The sequence below is a fragment of the Hemicordylus capensis genome, chromosome 1, assembly GCF_027244095.1.
Source record: "Hemicordylus capensis ecotype Gifberg chromosome 1, rHemCap1.1.pri, whole genome shotgun sequence".
Lineage (NCBI taxonomy): Eukaryota > Metazoa > Chordata > Lepidosauria > Squamata > Cordylidae > Hemicordylus > Hemicordylus capensis.
The window spans coordinates 347,531,251-347,553,781 of record NC_069657.1 but is presented as its reverse complement, the minus strand read 5'-3'; the positions used below and the strand labels follow the sequence as shown (position 1 = coordinate 347,553,781).

General features: G+C 44.5%; 1 protein-coding gene across 25 annotated transcripts in view; it reads left to right on the top strand.

The window, feature by feature from the left end:
* EPB41L2 (erythrocyte membrane protein band 4.1 like 2) overlaps nucleotides 1-22,531 on the top strand; it is a 205,544-nt gene that overhangs the window by 71,450 nt on the left and 111,563 nt on the right. For all 25 annotated transcript variants that reach the window (XM_053286906.1, XM_053286887.1, XM_053286894.1 and 22 more), the window contains exon 3: nucleotides 3,753-3,956. In XM_053286906.1, coding sequence (XP_053142881.1) covers nucleotides 3,753-3,956 — 204 coding nt within the window. The remainder of the gene's footprint in view (nucleotides 1-3,752; nucleotides 3,957-22,531) is intronic.

Below are 22,531 nucleotides of genomic sequence, written 5' to 3'. Positions count from 1 at the left end.
CTTATTTGCCCTAATTGAAGCGGATTCCTGTACCCCAGTTTTGCTCCCTTTGAATTCATCTATCTCAGACATCACAAAATCTTGCTGGACAAAACTGTCTTCTCTACTTCAAACTCCTAAACATCTACAGAATTTCTACCGTGTCCATACGGAGGAAGAACAAACAGGAGCCTTCCTCCTTTGCCACCCGACGCCCAACTCGGTCCTCCTTAGCAAAATTCCGGGCTCGCTCGGTTTCTACTCCACCAGACAGGGAGGGAAAGAAGCTAGATATCTTTGGCAGGTGTCTCTATTCCATTGCGGCTCTCCATTTATGCATCACCAATTATCAAACCTACAATGTCTGCTTACAACCATTTTCTCTGGGAGTGCATTGCACCCTTCCTGGACCACCTTCCTCCTGATCTGGCCAAGGTGTTCTTTTGGGAGGCAGCACAACTAGCTAAACAGGAATTACATGCTGTTAGACACTCCACTCAATGCGCAGCCAAGGTCATGTCCACCTCAGTTTCTGTTTGCAGACACACCTGGCTCCGCTCCTCCAGCCTGCATTACGATGCCTGTGCACAAATAGAGGACTTACCCTTTAATGGAGACACCTTCTTTGGGGGGGGGGAATGGATGAAACCCTTCAGAAGGTTCAATGGCTCCGTAACACTGCACGCTCAATGACTCTACAGCCCCCTCCTACCAGACCTTACCGGTCCAACAGGTGGAATCGCACTCTCCCTCAGAGGCCCCTGCACTCTTATAACCAAGGTGATCGTTCCTTTCACTTCTCACGATACCAGCCTTACGGGAGATGACCCTTCTCCAACCAACATCAGCCCACCCTGAAACCTAGGCCACCATCGACCTTCCCCAAGAAACAATGACTCTCGGCTTCAGACCCAGATCGAGACCCAACTCTCCCCTTTTCTACCAGCTTGGGAGAGTAAAACATTGGACTCTTGAGACTTTACTATCATCCAAATTGGCTATACCATAGAGTTTTCCTCCACACCGCATCTCAACCTCCCTGTTCCCACTACTCCTACTCTCCTGTCAGAAGTCGAAGCTCTCCTCGACAAGCAAGCTATAGAGCCAGTCTTCAACCCAGACTCTCAAGGATTCCACTTACTTCACAGTTCCAAAATTGGATGGCAGCCTCTGCTCTATCTTAGACCTTCAAGGCCTCAACCACTTCATCACTTACAAACGTTTTCAAATGGTCACCATATCCACCATACTCGTCCTCCTTTACAAGGGCGCCTGGTTTATTTCCTTAGACCTCAAAGATGCCTATTATCATCTCACCATTTGCCCCCAACACCGAAAGTACCTCCATTTCACAGTACAAGGCACCACCTGTCAATTCAAAGCCCTTCCTTTCGGCCTTGCCTCCGCACCATGGGTATTCACAAAGTGTATGGCCCCCGTAGTGGCACATCTACAATAGGAAGGTTTCCTTCCTCTACTCTCCCACTCTATGGTCACTATTCAGATGGACAACACTACCGCGAAGTCCTGCTTTAACAGACAGGGTGGCACAACTTCAGCATCCCTTCTCCATTGACCTCTGGTACTGGTGCATTTCCCACTCCATCATGCCCAAAACTATTCATATCTGCAGCATCGCTAACATTCAAGTGAACCCTCTCAGCAGCACAGGTGTCACCTCCCACAAATGGCAGCTGCACCGCTGGACTCTCAAGACTCTTTCACAGCTGGTTCCACCCAAACGTGGACCTCTTTGCATCCCCACTGAACACTTCTGCGCGACGGGTTAGCAAACTCCGAGCTCTCTGAGTGGATCTCCCCTACTTGACTTTCCATAGGGACAAAGCACCTATGGAAAGCACCTTTACTTCTCCTGGGTGGGCATCGGCCCCTGGTCCCTGGGGGATGCCTTCACTATCTCTTGGACGGGACTCTCAGTGTACGCATTCCCTCCTATTCCTCTGATTCCCTGAATCCTGCTGAAGATCCTGCAGGAACAGCTGGAATCCATTCTCATTGCCCCATGGTGGCCCAGGTTCCCTCACCTCCTAAACCTGTCCGCTCGCAGATACCACCGCCTTCCTCCACTCCCCCACCTTCTTTTGCATCAGTCTGGCCAACTGCCACACCTGGATGTCCTCTGCCTCACGGCGTGGTGGATCTAACTGCCTTTCCGCCAGAACTCCAACTTGTTTTAACGGCTTCATGTAAGCCTGCTATGATAAAGTCCTACCAACATAAATGGACACGCTTCCTTCACTTCCTTACCACTAACAGACTATCCCCAGGGTCTTACTCAACTCAGCATATCTGTTCCTACCTCCTCTCCTGGAAGAAAACTGGCTTGAAACTATCCTTCCCCAGAGTCCATCTGGCTGCCATCATTGCCCACTCTTCTCCCCCTTCTACGCCTTGGTTCAGGGACCCCACCATTAAACGCTTCTTAAAAGGCCTCTCTCATCTCAACCTTGATATCCCGATTGTAGCTGCCTCATGAGATCTCTCCTTTGTACTCACCTGCTTAATGAGGCTCCCGTTCAAACCCATGACCTCCTTATCCGATGACCTCATTTCCTGCAAGGTGGCCTTCTCGGTGGCGATCACTTCTGCGCGATGGTTTAGCAAACTCCGAGCTCTCCAAGTGGATCTCCCCTACTTGACTTTCCATAGGGACAAAGTGGTCCTTCATATAGACATTTCATGCCCAAAGTGGTATCTTCTTTTCATTGTTCCCAACCATTGACCCTGCCTGTTTTCTAACCGAATCCTTTGGACGATGCTCAACGCCGCCTGCGTACACTTGACGTCTGGAAGACTCTGGCTCATTACACTGATGTCTGTTGATAGGACATTTGGCTGGCACTCCTCTCCCTCATTGTTCCTCTGCCACTTGGTCGCCTGCACAGACTATTTCCCATTGGGTTACCTGGACCATTTCATTGTGCTACTAGCTAGCAAAGAAACAGCTACCTCCTTGTCTAAAGGCTCACTCCACTAGGGCCATGGCAGCCTCTGCTGCTTTTGACAAATCGATCCCACTGGATGTTATCTGCCAAGCTGCTACGTAGGCGTCACCTCACTCCTTTATGCAGCACTATGCCTTGGACATCCGTTCTCGCCATCCGTTCTTTGGCACTGAGGTTTTACAATCACTCTTCGTGTGAAGTCCCATCTCCAGGTAAGGTTTTCACAGAGTGCAGCTTGCTGTGTGCCCAATCGTGTTGAACACAGAGACCACGTCGAAGAACAGGTTGCTTACCTGTAACTTTAGTTCTTCTAGGGGTCATCTGTGCTCTTACACACTCACCAATCCTCCCCTCTTTAGTCTCTTAGATTGACGGACTCAGTGACTGAGGAGAACTGCTGGGACATGTGTACTACATCAGAGGGGGCAGGGCTACTGCCCATTTCAGAGAGAAGTCTTTCAGCTTGGAGAAACTCCGATGAGGTCTTTGTACAGGCACAAAGCCCAATCGTGCAAGAGCACAGATGACCACTAGAAGAACTAAAGTTACAGGTAAGCAACCTGTTGTTGCCTTGGGGCAACTTGGACTTCCTTTATTTGTTTAATGGGGAAAGTAGAAAGGTCTTTACCTGGTGTCAAAACTTTAAAGTGAACACTAACTGACTATCTGGGAAGTGTTCCAAAGCCAGGGTTCACCACTTTGAAGGCTGGATAACACACCACTTAAATCATTAGTGAGTCAAAAAAGTTAACTAATAGTCCCTGACGTAAATATTTACTGTATAGTAATCTACACTTTCTTGCACAGCCTGCTAAAGAAGTCAGCAAAGACATTGTTTCTGAAGAACAGGAAGGCCAAAAAGAAGCAGAGGAAGACAAAAGGGAAACCAAAGCAGTGCAGACAGGTGAAGTCCAAACTGAGAAAACTCTTCAGAAAACTCCTAAGAGGATTAGAACTGTCCAGTGTAAAGTGGTGCTTCTAGATGGCACAGAATACAGCTGTGATGTTGAGGTAAGGGAATGAGCCTTTAATACTTTTTCTGTTGCAAGGATGCTCTAAGTACTCTATGCTTTTATTGAGATGGCTTTTTGATGCATCTAGTGTGCTAATAGCTAGTGAAGGGTCTCATTTTAGTGCATTACAAATTCAGCCCTAAAATATACTCTGTACTACAGTATAGCTATCAAGATTGCTAATAAAACTATTTTATTCAAATGCATTATAACCAGTTGTTTTCCAGATAAGTATGGTTTGGTACGCAAATCATTTGCATGTGGGCTCCAAAGACACATGCACAATGGACCCTCCCTCTTCTATCCCAGTATAGTCCTCCTCAACAGTAGCTGGACAGGCCAGTGCCAAGAACAGGGAGCAGGCTTTTTAGACATCACAGTGGTGTCCTTGAGTTCATTTTGTTCACAATGAATGGTTACAAAGACCCTCAAGACAGCTTACAAACAAACCTAATATTGGAAACAATTCAGAACTACATTTCAAATATAAAACTGCAAACCAAAATAGGTAGAAAACATAGATCCAGGATTAGTCCTGAAATGCCTTCCTAAAAAGGGGAATGTGGAGATCAGAGTCCAAACCCCCATTTGGCCATGAACTTCACTGGATGACTTTGGGCCAGTCACTTATCCCTCAGCCAAGCCTAACCCACAAGATGGGTTGTGGGTCGGACACAGGGGGCATGGCTCTGCTCTCAAATGGGGCCACACAGCTCTGTTTGAGAGCAAATACCAGCCAATGCTGCTTCCAAATGGGGCCGTGCAGCCCTATTTGGGAGTGAAGCCACACCCCCTGCATCTGACAACAGACGTAGGGTGTGTGGCTGGGACGCCGGAAGCAACTCCTGATTGGTGGCGGCCAGGGTTCTTTGAACCCGTCTGCTCAAAGGTGGCTCCGCACCGTCTTGATTATTTTTTGGCCTGTGTAATTTCAGCCAAAGCTGAATACTCTGTACAGTCTCTCTGGCACCATGCAGAGACTACTAGTCCCACCATGCAGTGTTTCATTTTGTCCAGTACTGGGGGATCTTTTAAGGGAAACAAAGTACTCTTGAGCACCTGCACCATCTTGGAAGGCATTCACAGAGTGCAGGAAAAGTAGCACTTCCCAATGCTTTTCTCCTAGAGCTCTTAAGAGTTGGGTCCATCTCTCTTAAAGGGTGCTCTCAGCACAGAAAAGCACAGTATTGTGCAGAAGCCAGCACAGTGGGAAATGGCTCTCACATTAGTTTTTTGCCCCCGTTTGAAAAATAGTAAAGATCACTGCCGAGGTTAATCATGTCCTTCAATCAATTTGTCTCCACCTTCTAGATTGAATATTAGTTTATTTGCTCAGCCTTTTACTGACTCTAGGACTTTTCTGGACAGCCACTTTAGGGGCAATTGGAAAGGGATTAGAGCTGTGTGTCAACACTATGTTGAGGACACCACAATCCAAATTGCTGAATGATCAGTCCCAGTCATTTCATATAGAAGTTAAACAGAATGGGGACATGAGAGAATCTCACAGCACTTAATAGGAAAATTCCTATTGGGAGAAACTTGTATCATTTGCCATATTTTACCCAACAAGTTTGAGTAAAGTAAGAGAAAGCTGTTCCCCCAATATTTAGCTATAGCACAAGAGGCAGCTGGGATGGTTGGTACCATCTGGCGGGGACAAATGCTCATTGTGATTTTTGACAAGGTCTACACCCCTAGAGATGGAAAATAGGTGATAGTGTTGCAGTGTTTTTAGTGCTGCTATGCTTTTATTGTCCTGACCATCAGGCCTGCAGTGGCCAAATTGGCAATGATACTTTAAAAGCTTTTAAAAGTTAAAAAAAACACAACCACAAAAGCTACTATAAAATGTTATTGATGTCAGAGGAATGAAATGACAATTGGCAAGAATGTTCTCCAAAGATTACTCCATGGATTACTCCATGGAGAGAGTACAATAATTAGCTGTTATCCTAACCCTGACCCTATCCCTTTCCTCTGTGCAAAAATGATTGAAATTTTACCCTATTCACTTGGGGGCAGGGATAAAGAGGGCGTGATAATACAGAGAAAAGCTGTAAGTGCAACAGTGCTATCATCTGTTTTTCAATCTGTAGAGGGATTGAGAAAAGAAAGGTTTAGATTGGTTAGGCACTGGGATACATTTTGGGACAAGCAAAGCCTGTACAAAAAGGGTGGGCTCCACTTGATCCAAGTTGGAACCAGACTGCTGGCCCTTAAAATAAAAAAGAGCAGCTTCTACAATTATCCCTGGGAGATTGCCAACAGGAACTGGGTGGTATCTGGTTTGGCAAGAACCTAAGGTGTGAGGGTGCAAATGTTTCAGATAAACCAGAAGGGGTCAGAGTAGAACCAGGAGTAGACCAGATGGAAACACATGACCACTGGTCAAAAAAGTCAAATGACAGTAAGGGAAATGGTACACGCCAATGCCAGGTAAGAGACTCTGAGTATAGGTGTTTATATAGTAATGCCAGAAGCCTCTGAGCCAAGATGGATGAGCTGGAGTGCTTGGTTACTAACAAAAACATAGATATAGTGGGCATAATGTAAACCTGGTGGAAAGGGGAGAACCAGCGGGACACTGTTATTCCTGGATACAAACTCTACAGAAAAGAAAGGGAGAGGAGGGTTGGGGGTGGAGTAGCACTGTATATTAAAGAAGGGATATAATTGAACAATCTAGAAAACCTAGGAGGACTGGAGTCCTCCCCAGAATCATTATGGGTGGCAATACGAGGACAAAAAGGAAATGTGTTACTAGGGGCATGCTATAGTCCTTCAGATCAAAATGCAGAGAGTGACCTGGAGCTGGAGAAGCAAATCAGAGAAGTGTCAGAGAGACAGAGCTATAATAATGGGTAAATTACCCTCACATAGACTGGGCAACTTCACTTTTGGATATTGACATAGGCCAAATATCTAGATATGCTAAATGACTGAGACTTAGAATAGTTGGTAAGGGAAACCAATCAGAGAGGAGGCAATCTTAGATTTAATCCTGAATGGTGCCCAGGAACTGGTGTGAGATGTCAGAGTTGTAGAACCAATGGCGAATAGTGACCATAGTGTGATCCAATTCAATTTATATGCGAGTGGAGCAATGCCAAGGAATGCGTTGAAGTCCACAGATATGTTGGACTTCAGAAGAAGAAACTTCTCAAAAATGAGGGGACTGGGGGAAAAGGAAGCTAAAAGGGAAAGTCAGGAGGATCAAATCAGTCCAAAAAGCATGGACTTTACTTAAAACCACAATAATAGAAGCTCAGTTGGAATGTATACCAACAAGGAAGAAAAGTATCACCAAGTTCAAGAGGATGCCAGCATGGCTAATAAGTAGTGAAGCTATAAAAGGAAAGAACACTTCCTTCAGAAAATGGAGGTCCTGCCCAAATGAAGAGAACAGAAAAGAACATAAACTCTGGCAAAGGAAATACGAGGAGACAATAGGGATGCAAAGAGAGAGTTTGGGGAGCATATAGCTAGAAGTGTCAAGGGGAATAATAAAGACTTCTTTAAATATATCGGAAGCAGAAAACCTGCTAGGGAGGCATTTGGATCCTTAGATGAGGGTGTGAAAAGGATTATTGGGGAGGATAAGGAGATTGCAGAGAAGCTGAATAATGCATTGGTCTTCACAGCGGAGGATACGGAGCATATATCTGCTCTGGAACTGAGCTTCTCCAGCTTGGAGGTTGAAGAACCGGGCCAATTTGAGGTGACAAGAGAGGATGTTATAAACTGTCCTGGAAAAACTAAAAAAAAATAAAAAATGGCCAGGGCCACATGGCATCCTCCCAAGTGTTCTAAAGGAACTCAAATGTGAAAATGCTGATCTCCTAGCAAAAATCTCCAACTTGTCCCTATGATCAGGCTCTGTACCAGACTGGAAAGTAGCTAATTTAACTCTTAAAAAAAAAAAAAATCCAGGGGGGATCTGGGAAACTACATGCTGGTTAGCTTAAACTCTGTGCCGGGTAACTGATGGAAAACATGCTTAAGGACAAAATTGTTCAATATATGGAAGAACAGGACTTGCTGAAGGAGAACCAGCATGGCTTCTGCAAGGGCGAGTCTTGCCTCACTAACCTTTTGGAATTCTTTGAGAGTGTCTACAGGCATGGGGTCTGGTTGACATAGTATACTTGGGTTTCCAAAACATTTTTGACAAGGTTCCCCACCAAAGGCTCTTGAGTAAACTTAGCAGTCATAGGATAAGGGCACAGGTTCATGTGTGGATTGGTAACTGGTTGGACAGGAGATAAAGAGTAGGAATAAATGGACAGTTTTCATGACGGAGGGAAGTATGAATGAATGAATAGCTTTATTATGATCATACATCAGATATGGACACAAATAACAATACAACATTCAGATAAGCGATCTATCATGCAGTACACCAACAAAGTAAACGTATTATGACTGTATCGAAAGAGTAGAAATTGTTGGCTGATCTTAAGAAGAAGAAGAGCCCCTGGTGGCGCAGTGGTAAAACTGCTGCCCTGTAACCAGAAGGTTACAAGTTCAATCCTGACCAGGGGCTCAAGGTTGACTCAGCCTTCCATCCTTCCGAGGTTGGTAAAATGAGTACCCAGAATGTTGGGGGCAATATGCTAAATCATTGTAAACCACTTAGAGAGCTCCGGCTATAAAGCGGTATATAAATGTGCTATTGAAAAGTGGGGCCCTCCAGGGATCTGTACTGGGACCAGTGCTCTTTAATTTGTTCATAAATTATCTAGAAGCTGGGGTAAGCAGCGAAGTGGCTAAATTTGCAGATGACACTAAACTATGTAGGGTGGTGAAATCCACAATAGATTGTGAGGAGCTCCAAAAGGATCTCTCCAAACTGGGTGAGTGGGCGACCAAATGGCAAATGCAGTTTAATGTAAAGTGATGCATATTGGAACAAATAATTTCACATATATACTGATGGGGCCTGAGCTGTCAGTGACTGACCATGAGCATTTCCAGACAGTAGGCTTTACCACGGGTTTACTGCAAGGTTTTACTGCGAGTTAAAATTTGCCCAAACACCACCACCCCCCGTGGATTTTTTTTAACACTGGACATAAATTGGGCTATACTCTAATGCACAATGAAAAAAACTGAATCATGCCTGCTCTTGAGAGCTTGCAGGGTCTTTGGGGTAAATCTAGCTGATATATGAATGCAAGCCCTCCATTCTGGAAGAGAAGTGAGCTAAAAGCCCCTTCTGGTAATGCTCCAGGAGAGAGATCTTATGGCTGTGGTGGACAGCTCGTTGAGAGTGTCAACTAAATGCACTGCAGCTGTGAAAAAGGCAAATTCCATGCTAGGGATCATTAGGAAGGGGATTGAAAATAAAAATGCTAATATTATAATGCCCTTACACAAATCTATGGTGCCGCCACATTTGGTGTATTGTGCATAGTTCTGGTCACCTTCTCTCAAGAAGCTGATAGTAGAACTGGAGAAAGGTGCAGAAGAGGGCAGCCAAGATGATCAGGGAACTGGAGCAAATTCCTTATGAGGCAAAGCATCTGGGGCTTTTTTTTTTTAGGAGGCGACTATGGGGAGACATGATCGAGGTGTATAAAATTATGCATGGAGTAGAGAGAGTAAATAGAGAAATTTTTCTGCCCCTCTCACAACACTGGGGACATCCCATGAAACTGAAGGCCGGGAATTTTAGGACTAACAAAAGGAAGTACTTTTTCACACAGGGCATAACTAACCTATGGAATTCTCTGCCGTGGGATGATGGTGATGGCCACTAGCTTGGATAGCTTTAAAATAGCAATAACAATAGCAATAGCACTTACATTTATATACCGCTTTATAGCCGGAGCTCTCTAAGCGGTTTACGATTTAGCATATTGCCCCCAACATTCTGGGTACTCATTTTACCGACCTCGGAAGGCTGGAAGGCTGAGTCAACCTTGAGCCCCTGGTCAGGATCGAACTTGTAACCTTCTGGTTACAGGGCGGCAGTTTTACCACTGTGCCAGCAGGGGCTCAAAAGGAGCTTAGACAATTTCATGGGAGCTTGAATCCATTGGATTCAAGCTGAGTCTTTCTTCACTTGTGCTCTAGCCATCTAGCTTGCCAATTCAGCCCCTGTATTTCTTCTGTATACCAAGGGGCTAATTTAGAAGCAGGTCGGAAAGGGTGCTTAGGGTCAATCATGTCTACCAGTCAAGTAAGTTCATTATTCCACATCTGAACCAGGGCATTGACACAACCTTTGACAGAACCAACCTTAAACCTTCTAAGGTTACTTGGAATCCTATTGGATCCAGTAGTCTTTTTGGTTGGACCATCCTAATAGGTCCTTCACCTGTGTGGAGGAGGCATTGTGGCTGTGAGTCCCATCTTAAAAAGATGATGATCTGTCCATGACAGTGGGAAATCAGGAGTCCTCACCCATGGAACACCATCCTGATCACAGCCAAAAACCAAATTGAAAGTGTGACCAGCAATGTGTGTTGCTGGACCACTAGGGACAGTGTGTTGCCTAGACCACTTGGGACAGTCCCATAGTTGTCATGGCTATGAACTCCTGAGCTGAGTCAGTCAGTTCAGTTAGGGATTTTTTGTTGGGCAGCATGTGAGCAGTACACTAACAGAAGTCCCAGTCTATCCTTGGTCTCCAGAAATAGGTGCACACGTTCAATACAGGCCAGTACCCTGAGAGGAATCCTGGTAAGGGTCATATAATTCTTGTAGATTACAGCCACTCCTCCTTCCCATCCATATCCTCTTACCTGCTCCATAACAGAGTATCCTGCCGGGAGAAGCTGGGCCCAAACATTGGACCACTAGCCTCCCCCACCCATGTCTCTGTAATACATACCAGGTCAGCTTCATCACCCACAGTCAAATTATGGATGATTTCTGTTTGAGCTGACCTTGCATTACAAAGACAGAAGGTGAGGTTCTGTGGAAGGTTGGTACTGCTCCCCAAGGTCAAAGCTGGCGGCGGGCTGGAAGGACAAACAGCTATTACATTTCTGATCTCCCTCCCTCTCTAATGGCCTGCTACCCTGTGAATGCCACATCTTCCTCTGTTCCCCACCACCACTGGGAAAGCCCCAGGGACAGTGACATCCCCACATCTCCAGTTACACCAAAATACATACTTGTAAATAAAGAGAGAGGTTTTTAAAAAAGCAACAGCATGGCTTGCCCCAGCCCCCAGTCCCATTCCTGAAGCCTGGGAATGGCTTACGGAAGAATTGTAATGAGATCATGTGATGAGCGATGTGGAAACCCAGAAGAAAATAAGCAATGCAGTTAGTGATGTCTTGGATTATACCTGTGAAAGTTCTGTATATATGAAATATCATCAATAAAGAGGCTGGAAAGGAAAGATAGTTTTGTATAGCTGGATATGTTGGGTTAGAAAATAGGCTTGTGCATTTCGATTCGGGTACAAAACATTTTGTGCCCGAAAATGGCAATTTTGGAGGTTTTGTAACCAAAACAAAATCAAGAATTAAAAACCAGAGATTTTTGTTTCCAAATCGAAATGACTGTGATTCGGACAGAATACTTTGTTCTTTGGAAATTATTGCAATTGGAATTGACTTCTCTGACTCTCTCCATTCCAGCTGAGGCACTGAGTGATTAGCAGCAGATATGCAAAAAGATATGCATACTTAACTAAAATGGTTTAGTTAAGTATGTGTTGTATTCAGTGTGATTGAAATGCAAACTGACCTTGCAAAGAGATTTGGAAGACAGCATTTTGAGACAGAAATACCCAAATATCTTTGGGAGCTGAGTGCAATACCAAAGCTCTTGCTAAAAGCCATGGTATAAATTGTGTGGAGAAGCTTTTCGAGAAGCTGGTTAGGAGAGTTCTGAAATTACAGAGGTTTTTCTTTCCAAAGGTTTAGAAAGAATCACTTGACTTGTTCAGGGGTCTTTTGAAGAGCTATTTTGTTTTTCTTCTGACTTTGATGAGTTATAGTGGTGTCTAAGTTTTGTTGCCCAAGTTGAGCAGTCTAATGTCATTTAGGCCACAATGTAATTTGGTGGGACATGATGTCTAAGCCAGTGGTTCACAACTTTTGCCATTGCAGGGACAGGTCATCCGCATGAGACTACAGGAGACAAAAGGAGGGGGGTGGGGAATACCCCTGTCAATCTATTGACATCCCGAGGAATCTTAGTTGCTTCTCTCTTTCTTGTAACCATGATCCATGGTTTTGCACTTTCTTAAATGCAGTGATGATAAATCTCAACAAATCTGAACAGTAGGTTGATTTGTTTGGGCTACGGCTCACTCCACTTCAGTTAAATGAACATTTGAAGCTGTTCCATAGTACAAGGCAGTTCATTGGTCTATCTTGCTATCTCAAGTGACCTGTGGTCACTGTTCCATGGGGAGGGAGTGTTTTTATTGAAAGATTGCTTGAATCCACAAATGGTTTGTGCTGCTGTGCTAGTGCCACAGGGACAGGCTCCCACCAGCTGCAAAATTCTCAAATAACTGTGCCAAAAAATTAAGTGCCGTCGTTGTTCATCATTCTCTTCACTCTTTCAACTTGTTTATGTGGGGCTTCAGGGGCAAAACAGTGGGTTGGGTGGCAGTGCCCCAAGGTTGGTGCACCCAGATTCCAAATAGGGCAAAGGGCTGATTTCTTAGGAATTTTTGAGGTTTTAAGATTTCAGATTTCAGATTTTTAATCTTAAATCTTTAAGATTTTTCCCCATAGGGAATAATGGAGGTTTCAGCAGCCCCATAACTCCACTAGGGGGGCACTGGGATGGCCTGAAGCGAGTGATGGTGTAGTGCACAGAGGGTGCCAGCCACCCCCCTGGATTGCTAACCCATTGGGGTACTGGGCTTTGTTGTTTCTGAGGTGTTGAGTTTAGATTCTCGGGTAGCAAATGAGATTTTTAATGAAAAACCGTGAATCCACTCTCATGCTACTAGAGAATCTACTCTCAGAACACCTCTAGAACAACAAAACCCTGTACTTCGTGGGTTGGCAACCCGTGTGGGTGGTTTGCACCCTATGTGCACTACACCACCACTTGCTCTGGGCCACCCCAGTGCCCCTCAAGTGGAGTTATGGGACTGCAGAAACCTCCATTATACCCTATGAGGAAAATCTGAAAAACGCTTCCTCTGGAATTATTGTGGTAGCTTCCTTGTACCAACTGAGCACTACTACCAACCACACTCCACTCTGCCCCCCCCCCCCACATGAAGCTATACTTTTCCTGAAACCTCCATCATACCCTATGGGGAAAATCTGAAAGACACGCATACTTCAAAAATTCACCAAAAATCAGCAGTTTGCCCAATCCCTTTGAAATTTTTGTGGTAGCTTCCACTCATTGGGCACTATAACCCCACCCACTCTTTTGACCATATTACCCATTTTTAAATCTGAATTAATTCAGATTCAGATTAATTTGTATACAAAACAAAACTGGGGTGATTCGGGCGGCTTAATTTTGGACAAAATACAAAATGGGGTTGATTCGGATTTGGTACAAATCGAAACAGGAAAAATACAAAACGCACAACCCTATTAGAAAACTCACTCAAAATCTATGAAAGCCTACTGAAGGGATATTTGTAAGACAGATAAATTCTTGCACTGAGCTTTTGCATTAATGTAATAATTAATTAACTAGCCGACCCCGCACAGAGCATCTGTGTGCTCTTTGGGGCCGGTGGTTACCTCTCCCCCCCCCCCTTCTGCCCTAGTTTCTACTTCCAGGCCCAGCCGCCTCTTCTACCCACCGCCACATCTGCTCCATCCCACTTTCTCCCCTGCCCCTTCCTGGGCCTTGCCTCCATGGCTGGGCTGGGCCCGCCATTGCCTCTGGCCTCTGAGGCCAGACCTGCTGCTGCCGTGGTGACCAATCCTCCTGGGTACACCTCAGCCAATCAGGCCCGTCAGCCGCCCAGCCAATCAGCTGGGTGCTGGGATGCACATTCCAAGGCACACTCAGGAGAATTACATATATATACTAGCCGACCCTGCACAGAGCATCTGTGCGCTCTTTGGGGCTGGCGGTTACCTCTCCCCCCCCGCCTCTGTTCTGCCCCAGTCTCTGCTTCCGGGCCCAGCCACCTCTCCTCCCCACTACCACTTCTGCCCACCCCCACCCCCCAATTTCTTTCTCCCCTCCTGGGCCTTGCCTCCGCAGCCGGGCCAGGCCCGCCACCTCTGACCTCCACAGCTGAGCCGCCGCGGCGGCAACCAATCCTCCTGGGTACGCCTCAGCCAATCAGGCGGGCTCTGGGACGCACATTCCAAGGCACACCCAGGAGAATTAATATAATAGATAGATAAATTAATAATCTGTTGTAGAGTTAGTTTTTTAAGGAGGCTGTCAACTTCTTTCAATCTTCATAATGTTGGGGGAGGGAATGCATGTAATTATATCATAAAATATTTTGAGGTTGTCAATTATACATATGGAGCCTTCATGGGTAGCCTGTTCTGTCTCTTAAAAAGATCTCAGAGTTATAAAAAGAAAACCTCAGATAAAGTTCCTGATAGAATACATCCCATAGCTTTGAGTGATATCAGTTTGCTTAATTGTCAATTTGAGGAAAATATATTTTACATCTTTTCCTTTAAAGATTCTTAATTAACCAGGCCGTGTTAACATTTCCAAGATTTGTAATACTGTCTGATACTAGAGGGTTATCCTTTTTGTTGGTTCTACAGGGAAAAATCTGTACTGGCACTCTGCTGCTGAAAGTGTATTTTGGAAAGTCTTCACTGAAGAGCAACTTCCACTTCCCTTTACTGTTGTCCCCAGATGCTCTGGCTTAGACACACCTCTTTTATAGGCACACATTGAGAGGCTTGCTTTTCTTTAACATCTCCTCAGAGAAACTATTGCAATAGGCCCGTGAAAACAAAACCTGTCTTCTGATTCAGCACTTGCTGTGAATTATGAATTTAAAAAATGTTCACAAATCAATATTTTTCCAGGACATATGCTGAGGGAGCTTGACTCCTAAAATCATTTTCTCTGAAGCCTTTCATTTTTTGGTCACATATATTGCTGCTAATATAGCTTCTAGAGATGGATACAACTTAGCTTTCTACAAAACTGACAGGGAGTGATGTTAGTGTTACAAAGCACATAAACATCTTTCTGCAGCTGTGCCTCTTGGAAACTATCCTTGAAGACCATTGTACTTGAAGAAATATCAAAATTTTAATACAGACTCTTAATGGAAAACAGATTGATGAAGTACAACTACTAGCACCGTCAAAAGACCATCTGGTTAACACTGGATCAGGGTAAACTGTCTAGTGTTCAACAGGCTTGGAGCTGGTTAAAAATCATTAAGACTAAACATTGATAGCACGAAATATATTAAACTACTAGTAGTTGAGGCCCGTTGTTGACTGGACAAAGTCATTTTGTACAGACTACACTGCTAGGAAAGTTCAAGAAAGTAAATATGTGTAATAGAATTTTGTATTAATATTCTTGCAATAGGGAAATAAAAACAATTTGAAATTTGTAGGTTTTCAGCTTTAAACATTCACATACATTTGAATTTGAATTTGAATCTGAGAAAGATATTCTGCTTCTCTTGGGCATGATGTCACTTTTGAATTATTTATCTGGTTGAGTGTTCAATCTGTAACAGCTAAAATATGATAATTATATTCAGCATATCTGCTAAAAATTAATCCTTTCACCCAGCATATTCCAGGGTAAAAAAAAGTGCATTCAGCTACTTTAAGTGGCAGGGTTATGTATGCAAAATTTGGCATCTGTTAGGTAATCACAAATTATGACTTTATTTTGCACTAACAAATCCACAAACTAGCTCTTCGGGATATATTAGATGGTGTATATATAATGCTTAATTATTGTTAAGACTGGCAAGGGGTTTTCACATGAGAGGAAGAAACTGTGGAAATATAGCTGAATACTCTTCAATTTCCTTAATTCTGGTTAAGAGATAAGGAGCCATATGCTCTCTGCTAGTGGAATTGCAATCCTTACCCCTTATCTAAAAATAGGTTTAAAATTGGTTTCTTGTATTTATGTACAATAGGGCATATGAAATAAAATCATTGCTGCTTAAAACTCTTTGGGGAAAAATCTCTTGGAGAGTGACTAAAATTGGAGTTTATGCTGGTTGAATGCTAGTCTAACTAGTGCTGTTCTCTTCCGATGTGAAAAGCACCGGGACATTACTGTCAATCTATAACCTTTTGTAGTTAGAAAAGCTTTTAATGTTCCCAGCTTGAGCCAGTGCTCATCAGTGAATGGTTGGAGGGTTCTGTATGCTTCAGTATGAGAAAAGCCTGAGGATGTGGGTTTAGGAATGATGAAAGAAAAATAACACTATTGTGCGCTACACAAAAACATTTTTTCCAGTGCTGTTCTGCAGCTTCTAATTTCTGTTAACCTACCTAAGTGATATGGGTGGGACATTGGGTGTCAACATGTTTGCTGTATAAGTCTTAGGAAGAAACACAGTGAAGATCTGAGGTAAAGCTGTATTTAGGGGGATAGGAACAGCAATTAACTCCAGTCACATACTCTCTTATGGCGTCAAAGGGTTTGTTTAATGTTGGCTGAGGGCAATTCTTGGAGTTAATATAAGTTTGATATACTTCTGGTAGGGAGAGAAGCCATCTACTGTCACTACCTGCTGCACATCTGCCATTGAAAGCAACAGAGGTATATTATTGTATAAACTTTGGAAAACACAAGATGTGAGAGGATGTTGCTGGTCCTTGGAAATGAATATTGCTGGAATTACTGACCACTTACCTGAAAGTAAAATCATATTGATATTCTGGTTAAGTAGTTTCTGATTGTAGTATGACTGGCTCCTTCTGGATTTAGTTTTAATTGATTTAAATTAGAGTTGGTGGTGGAACTCTGCATTGGTTAATCTTCTTAGCTGGAGTGTGTGTGTGTGTGTGTGTGTGTGTGTGTGTGTGTGTGTGTCAGATTTTTGTGAAGTCTGCTTGGATTTGCCCACTGTCCAAAAGAATCTGAACCTTCTTAGAGCCCCCTAAATCCAGGTGACCATTGCATCAGGTGGGCAATGAGGCCTGTAAGCTCATTGTGCCTCTCCCAATGTGGACAAAACCCCTGTGGTTGATATTAGTGGTAAGGCAGGTTTGATCCATTCTTAGAGTGGTCCAACAGATTCAAAGCCCTTTTGGGCCTGATGTATGCCCAGTGGTGGTGTTAGGCATGCTCTGGGCCCTAGAGCATGAAGAGCCAGAGCGTTTTGCATTTTGAACACAAACACCACAAGCATTGTTAGAATGCCACAGTAATAAGTGCTATGTATATGTACCTGTGTCATGGCATTATGGGTATGATAGCAATAGCAATAGCACTTACATTTATATACCGCTCTATAGCCGGAGCTCTCTAAGCGGTTTACAATGATTTAGCATATTGCCCCCAACATTCTGGGTACTCATTTTACCGACCTCGGAGGATGGAAGGCTGAGTAAACCTTGAGCCCCTGGTCAGGATCGAACTTGTAACCTTCTGGTTACAGGGCGGCAGTTTTACCACTGCACCACCAGGGGCTCTGATCCAACTTTATGGTATAGCTGGCCAAAAATTGGAACAAAGCACAGCCGTCTTTTGTCTCTTGACATTTTAGAACAGCATCTAAATCTGATAGCATGGATATTTATAGGGCCAGATTGGATATCTATTCCTGCTCCCACATGCATGAAGGGAGGAAAAGTACATGCCTTCCCTGCCTGCTGCCAATTATCTGTGGACATCCATGTTAGATGTAACATTTGAATGGGGCTTACATGAGTGAAATTCAGCTTAATAGAAAAGATGGATTTTAAGAAAGGATTTGAAGTAAGTAAGAGAACAAATCTTCTGAGACAGTTCTAGGTGTAAGAGACTACAAAGTGGTAATGGTGGAGATACCTGAGGGAGCAAGAGGCCTTTGGTCAGTTGAGACTGTTGGAGCTAGAGGAGTAAAGATCATGGGCAGGAATGTAGTGGGAAGAGAGATCTGAGAAGTAGGTAGAAGCAAAACCATGGGCGAAAAAGGGCTGGAGCTGGGAGCAGACAGGAAGCCAGTTAAGAAATCTGAGGAGGTTGACATGATCAGAGTGATGAGAGAGGTGAATGGTTTTGACAGCTGTGTGCTGGAAAGAAGTGAGGACAGAGGTGAACGGATGGAAGACGAACAAGGAAGGAATGTGCACTAAGTAGTCACAGTAAGAGATGACCAGGATAAGCTGACGTCTTTATTGCGGGAGCAGAGAGGTGGGCCACTATTGTATGCATTTTGCTTTGATGACCAAATGAATGTAGGCAATAAAGGAGTCAGGAGAGTTGAAAATAAAGCCAAGATTTTGGGCTGCTCAACAGGATGAATAGTGAAATTGCCAATGGACAAGGAGATAATTTGAGGGGGAGGAGGGCTTGGGTGAGGAAAGATGAGGAATTTGGTTTTGGATACATTGAGCTTGACAATGATGAAGCATCCAAGTTGATATTTTGGATAGCAGATGGAGATATCTGGAGGGAGGGAGGGAGGGAGGGAGGGAGGGAGGGAGAACGCTCTGAGGTTTAGGTTTAGCTGGGTATTGTCAATGTACAGGGAATACTAAAAAAAACCTAGCATAACCTGCACAGAGCATCTGCACACTAGTACTTGATTGCTCCCCTCACCCCCTGCCACAGCCCCCTTCACCTCAGAGATCTCCCCACCCTCACATGAGCCACACTCCTGCTTCTCCTCCTCCATTCCATTGCTTCCATCTCCCTCACTTCTCTTGGTTGCAGCTGCAGTGTTGCTGATGTCTGTTGGCCAAGCTTCAGCCTCCTATCCCCAGAGACCTCACCACCCGAGCCCTGCGTCTCCCCACAGGAGCAGCAGTAGCGGTTGACCGGGCCCTTCCTCGCTGCCACCCCCGCCATGGCCGCTCATTCCCCTCAGGCGGCTGACAGGCCTGGGCTCGTCCCTTGCCTGACTGCCTTCGTCTGACAATGGCCCTGGTAGCCCCAAACAGCAGCAGCGGTTGACGGGACCCTTCCTTGCTGCCGGTGCTGCCATGGCTGCTCATTCCCCTCAGGCTGCTGACAGGCTTGGGCTCATCTCTTGCCCTTCCTTTTCTCTCTCTCTTCCTCTCCCTTCTCCCCCCCCCTTTCTCTCTCCTCCACTTGCTCTTTCCCACTCTTTCTTCCCCCTCCCTTCATGTTTACCCCACCTCTTCTTCCCTGAGTTAACAGATCTTGTTTCCTCATCTAATTCACACAAAGGCAGCCTCCTTCTCCTAAAGGGGCTCTTTCCTCCCTCATGACCTCTCTCTTGGCAGACCCCTGCCTGCTAGCCTCTTATTTTTATTTATTTATTTATATATATATATTCCTCTCCTCTACAATCAAGAACATTTTCCAACCAGTAACAGTTGCGTTCCAATTGACCTTAACCATCACAGGCTCTTCCTCCTCCTTGTGCATATGGAATCCCCATGGCCCAATCAGGTGGCCCAATTCTACTTGTGAACTCTTGCGAGAGCTGCCACACACGGGATCAGCCATGGGTATACCTAGAGAAGTAAATATATAGAAGATATGGGATGTCAATGCATATAGAGAGAGAGAATAGTAAGGAGTAAAAAACAGTCCTGAAATGCCCTGATGGACAGAGGGGAAAAGGAAAACTTCCTCTGTGGAGGCATTGAAAGAACAATTAGTTGGGTAAGAAGAGAACTCTCAAGGGCCAAGTTACAGAGACCTAAGGTAGGGGTGTGCAAACAGGTTTGGTTCGACTGTTCAGGCTTGAACCGAACCACCCCCTGTTCAGTCTGACCCCAGACCGAATATCCCCCGATGTTCGGGGGGCGGGGGGGTTTACAAGCTCCGAAAAGTAAAAAAAATTTAAATGAAAAGTTTTTTTTTAACCTGATTCCCCCTCGGGGGAGTTCCTGGAGGCAGCGGGCTGGGGGTCCACGAAGGTTCCCCTTCCCCCCTGCCGGCCTTTCTCATGGCCCTTTTCGCCTGGTTCGGATGTTCTTCAGCCAGTTTTCAGCCTTCACCTGGCTGCCATTATGAAGGCCACGCACCTGCACAGAGGCCATGTGCGAAGGTGCGTGGCCTGCCTAATGGCCATCAGTTTGCCAGGTGAAGGCCGAAGACTGCCCGAACCAGGCAAAAGGGGCCATGAGGAAGGCCGGCGTGGAGAGGCGGAACCTCCACGGACCCCACCCCACCCGCCGCCTCCAGGAACTCCCCCGAGGGGGGATCAAGTTTTACACACACACACACACACACACACACGTTCAGTCTGTTATATATATATATATATATATATATATATATATATATATATATATATATAGCCGCAGAACAGCCAAGGGGGGCACGAGATAGGCCAGCAGGGGGGACCGCCTCCAGGAACTCCCCCAAGGGGAGTAAAAAGGTTAAAAAATTTTTTTTAACTTTTCGAAGCTCGTGAACACACACACCCCGGACGTAAGGTGGGGGGTTCAAGGGGGTGCTGGACTGAACTGGCCAGCTTGGGTTCGAGGCCGGTCCTGCCTCGAACCGAACTGGGCCAGCCAGTTCTGTGCACGTTTGCTTTCTACAGTAGCAGTTTTATTACTTATCTTACATGACTTATTAGACAGCACTCACTTCATTGTTAACTATGATCTTACCTTGAATTAGCTAGAGGCTGCACTTCTTTGAAGCAGCTTCTATGAGAATATAACTTGAAGCTTTGGGTAATATGAAAGGACTTAACTTATGTAATAGTCATTTCTTCCCCATGAAAACTGGAGAAATAACAGGGGTAAAACCATTTAGACACTGTCATTTTAATAATGAAACACTTTGTGGCCATGTTAATGTAGCTTGATTGCATCATGCACATGATCATATTTTAGAACACACTTTAAGGCTGTAAATACTGTTCTTAAAATACTGATGTGGTTATGAAACCAAGCATGCTAACTGTTCTGTTTGGCTTTCCAAAATTGTTTGTTTCATGTTTGTGTCGAGCAGTCATACTTTATGCATTTTTGTTAGCCAGATGATACAGATGACTGCTCTGAGTCGCTTTTGGAGCCTACAGACAGAGAACATGATAGAATTTTTAAAACTCTATTTAGCTCTCTGTGTGTGTGTGTGAGAGAGAGAGAGAGAGCGCGCGCGCGTGCACATATTTATCTCTTGCCTGTCTTGGTCTCAATTTGTCTCCCTTGAATATGAGCCTAAGTCAGAAAAACTTATTTCTGAGAAACAACTTGAGCATTATTACATAATGTCTGAAAATGCTTTTTGAGATTGGAGTTTAGGATGTTGCTGTCTGAGAATATGGAAAGGTACTTACTGTGGTTTAGAAGTGGCAGTTTATGGTTACTGAACACCATTCTACCAACAGAGGCTTTCCCCCCTTTGAAAATATTCCTGTAGCTGAAAGAAGGGGATTTATGTTGGTAGTATGCATTCCATGTTGTCCACCTTCTAATTCATGCTGCTTAGTAGTGTGCCAGCTTCCAGGTTTTAGTGGGCTTTAAAGTAAGAGATCTTCCCTGATCCTATTTCTCTGCCTACTTCCATCCCTCCTTCCTGAAGAGATGCAGTTTTTTCTCTCTTCATCTCTTCAAAGGGGAACTTAAAGCACTGCTGTGCTGGTCTTTTGATTGTTAGGAAAACAGCAAGAGTGGTACAAAAAGGATAGGAGCGCCATGTGCTTTTGCACTGGTAGAAACATGCACTGCCTGGGCAAAGCAGCAGTGAGGGAGGAGGCATGCTTTCTGAAGGTGTGTGTGTGTGTGTGTGTGTGTGTGTGAGAGAGAGAGAGAGAGAGAGAGAGAGAGAATGATAATCCTCTGCCTTTAACAAAACCCTCAGTTTATTGTGTCCAGGCAACATCTCTCCTTATGAGACTTAAATGTATTGTATAATTCTTTATCTCCTGTTTTCTTACCATTCTTCAGTTGAGTAGGCATGAAAGATCTAATGCTATTGCTGTTAGGATAGATGCTGGAATGCAATTTAATGGAACCTTTGTTGAGGAAGCAGACTGCCCCCACCCCACCCTTTTGAGCGAACACACATCCATGTCTCATTTATTAATCTTTTTTGCTTTTCCAGAAGACTAGTGGGAAGGGATTTGCACTAACTAGGGGATCACACAGTAAAGCTGGAATCCACAATATGGTATAGCTATTCCATTGACTCTTACCTTCAGGTGTGTATTTCAGGGAAGAAGAACAAGTTCTAGTAAGAACTAATCAGCCTACTTTCCTTTCACTGTCTACAACTGGACTAAATTTGGTTCAAATCGAGGTCCAAATCACAAGTTAGATCTCTTGCACCTCAAATGTTCATGCCTCCACCATATTGGATCGGGGTGGATGACATCATTACAAACTATGTCATTGAGGTGTCCCTAGAACTGTACCAAATTTGGTTCAAATTGGTTAGACAGTCCTCAAGTTAGTGCACTTGTGCCTCCAAAATTTACACGTCTGCCATCTTGAATTGGTGTGAATCATCACAAACTATGGTGTTGAGGTGTCCCTATGTGTCTCTACAACTGTACCAAATTTGATTAAGTAGTTCACAAGTTAGTCCACT